At 45.8% G+C, this 2,805-nt stretch overlaps 1 protein-coding gene across 2 annotated transcripts in view; it reads left to right on the forward strand.

Moving 5' to 3' along the window:
* SETD4 (SET domain containing 4) overlaps nucleotides 1-2,805 on the forward strand; it is a 45,894-nt gene that overhangs the window by 31,478 nt on the left and 11,611 nt on the right. For both annotated transcript variants that reach the window (XM_011950021.1, XM_011950020.1), the window contains one exon: nucleotides 1,718-2,147. In XM_011950021.1, coding sequence (XP_011805411.1) covers nucleotides 1,718-2,147 — 430 coding nt within the window. The remainder of the gene's footprint in view (nucleotides 1-1,717; nucleotides 2,148-2,805) is intronic.

A 2,805-nucleotide genomic window follows, 5' to 3' on the forward strand; every position in this document is an offset into this window, starting at 1 on the left:
CTCCCAAAGTGCTGGGATTACAGGTGTGAGCCACTGTGCCCAGCCAGAAAGTTTGTTCTTAATTCACTGTAAATGGCATTTTTAAGGTTTTTAATAGGCTTCCTGGAGTGTGGGTGTGATACCCCCATCTATCACTTACTAAGAAACAAAAATTAAATGGGATAATATATGTAAATCACAGCTGAGTGCTTTGGCTCTTAGTAGCCTGTTCTCTTCCATCATAGTAGCTCTTGACAAATGTAAGTTACTCTCTCTTATTTCTACCCTTATTGTACTTCAGTTTTTCTTGAACTTTGAAGAGCTGTTGACATTATGAAAGAATTAGTTTTATTTGGGTATAGAAGAGAGGAGGCTGATGTGGGAGGACTGTTTTCTGGCACACGTTCTGCTGGGCTTTTGTTTTGGAGCATCTCTGAAGACAGAGTGAGAGACCCGCAGTGGAAGGGATTTCTAAATTACGAGGGTTGAAAGAATATACCATTTCTTTCTTTCTTTTCTTTTCTTTTCTTTTTTTTTTTGAGACAGGGTCTTGCTGTGTCGCCTAGGCTAGAGTGCAGTGGCGATCTTAGCTCCCTGCAACCTCCACCTTCTGGGTTTAAGCAGTTCTCATGCCTCAGCCTCCCAAGTAGCTGGGGTTACAGGCGTGCTCCACCGTGCCTAATTTTTGCATTTTTATTAAAGATAAGGTTTCACCATGTTCACCAGGCTGGTCTCAAACTCCTGGCCTCAAGTGATTCACCCACCTCGGCCTCCCAAAGTCCTGGGATATAGGCAAAGGGCCACTGTGCTTGGCATATACTGTTTCTTAACCGTTGAGTAAGTTCTGGACTTTCTTCCCCCGGCATGTTTTTGGAAGAAGGTGAATAGGTCTTTTAGGCCTGTGTAGAGGCAAGGGTGCTGTCATTATAAACATTTTCTGAATCATTCTGAAATTTTGAGTAGAATGTATGGCAGTATAGGAATCTGGACCTTGAAGGATTGATGAAAACTTTCTCTAAATACCTTCAGGCAACATGAGATCTTTTTATTGGCAATTGTGCAAAACAAAAATACTATGATACATAATTTGTAATAGAGCAGGTAAACTTAGGAATAAAAGCGTTAGAACTGCACAAGTGTATATGAGCATATTCCGTTTTGGTTAAGGTTGGTGCCTTCCAACAGAGCTTTCAGCAATGACAGATGTTTTTTCTGCATTGTCCGGTATGGTGGCCATTAGCTCTGAATGGCTATTGTGCACTTAAAACATAGCTTATCTCACTGAGGGATTGAATTTTAAATGTTATTTAATTCTAAATAATTAAGGGTTAAATTTAAATAGCTCTGCGTACCCAGTGATTACTATATCGGGTGGTGCAGGTCTCAGTTCTTTCCACCATGTTTTCCCCACCGTATTTTATATCTTTATTTAGGTGAGACAAATGGAGTTAGGTCAAAAGCTTTGTAACTGGAGAACCAAGTTGGAAGCAAAGAGGTTTTTTTGCAACGAGGAATCTCTTGCAAACAAACCTGGAACTTGGCCCAGTGAGTCAGTTTTTCTGACATGTAAGTATGGCTCTTTCAGAGCACTGGCACTGGGGCTGTGCTCCCCCGGAAAGGAAGAGCCTTAAGGAAAGAAGGAAGGAACTGTTTCCCTCTGGCAGCAAAACAAACTGCTCGGCTTATTTCATATTTTGAATCAAAGTAATTCCTTTAAACCGGCTTTTAATTTTCAAAGGTGGAAGCCGCCTCCGTCTCCTCGGCTGGCGCTGTGTACCTTTTTAGTTTCGGAAAAGCATGCTGGGGACCGATCTCTTTGGAAGCCTTACCTGGAGATTTTACCCAAGGCCTATACCTGCCCTGTTTGTTTGGAGCCGGAAGTGGTGAACCTTCTTCCCAAATCTTTAAAAGCAAAGGCTGAAGAGCAGAGAGCCCACGTGCAGGAGTTCTTTGCTTCCTCCAGAGACTTTTTCTCTTCTCTGCAGCCTCTGTTTGCGGAGGCTGTTGACAGCATCTTCAGCTACAGTGCCCTGCTGTGGGCTTGGTGCACCGTCAACACCAGAGCCGTGTACCTGCGGCCCAGGCAGCGGGAATGCCTTTCTGCAGAGCCGGACACCTGTGCGCTCGCTCCATACCTGGATCTGCTGAATCATAGCCCGCGTGTCCAGGTGAGAAGCCGACAAGGGAGCAGCTATTCTATTTGGATAGGAAGGCTTCCACTGCCCAGAACCTGTGACTGTAGATGGTGAGTGACACCACAGGGAGAGGCGTCGGCAGCTTCAGGTGACCCTGTCGGGATGGCCTGCCGTCAGGAGGCTCCTGTTGTTCTTCCAGACCCCACTGTCCCTCTTGCAGTGCTTGCCTCTGCCCATTTTCTCCACTTTGCTCTTCAGGCCTACAGAACCTCGTGTTGCATCCCCTGTCCGGTCTTTCCCAGCAGCCTGTGGTGCAGAGCCCTCCTTCCTTCTCCCTCGTTCCTCCTTCCAGACCAGGACTGAAGCCCAGCCTGCTTTCCTGCCCTGTTGCTTTTAAACTTGGTGTTACAGCTGTCATAGCATTTCTCTTTGCTCTGATTGCTGACTGACTTGCTCTTTTTCCCACTGAGCTCTGAAATCTTTGAGAATGGGATCTTTGTCTTGTTCCTCTTTGTCACCCCAGTGCTCATGGCAGGGCCTGGCACATAGTAGGTGTTCAGTAAATGTTTATTGAATGGATGGGTATTTGTGGGGAAAGGGTTCTGGGAAATAATGAAAGAAACCCGATTTGGGAGGTGGTCACAGATCGCATCCTCCCTAGCCTTTTCCCCAGGTGGCTCATTTGGGAAAC

Source organism: Colobus angolensis, unplaced genomic scaffold (genome assembly GCF_000951035.1).
Source record: "Colobus angolensis palliatus isolate OR3802 unplaced genomic scaffold, Cang.pa_1.0 Scaffold300, whole genome shotgun sequence".
NCBI classification, from domain to species: domain Eukaryota; kingdom Metazoa; phylum Chordata; class Mammalia; order Primates; family Cercopithecidae; genus Colobus; species Colobus angolensis.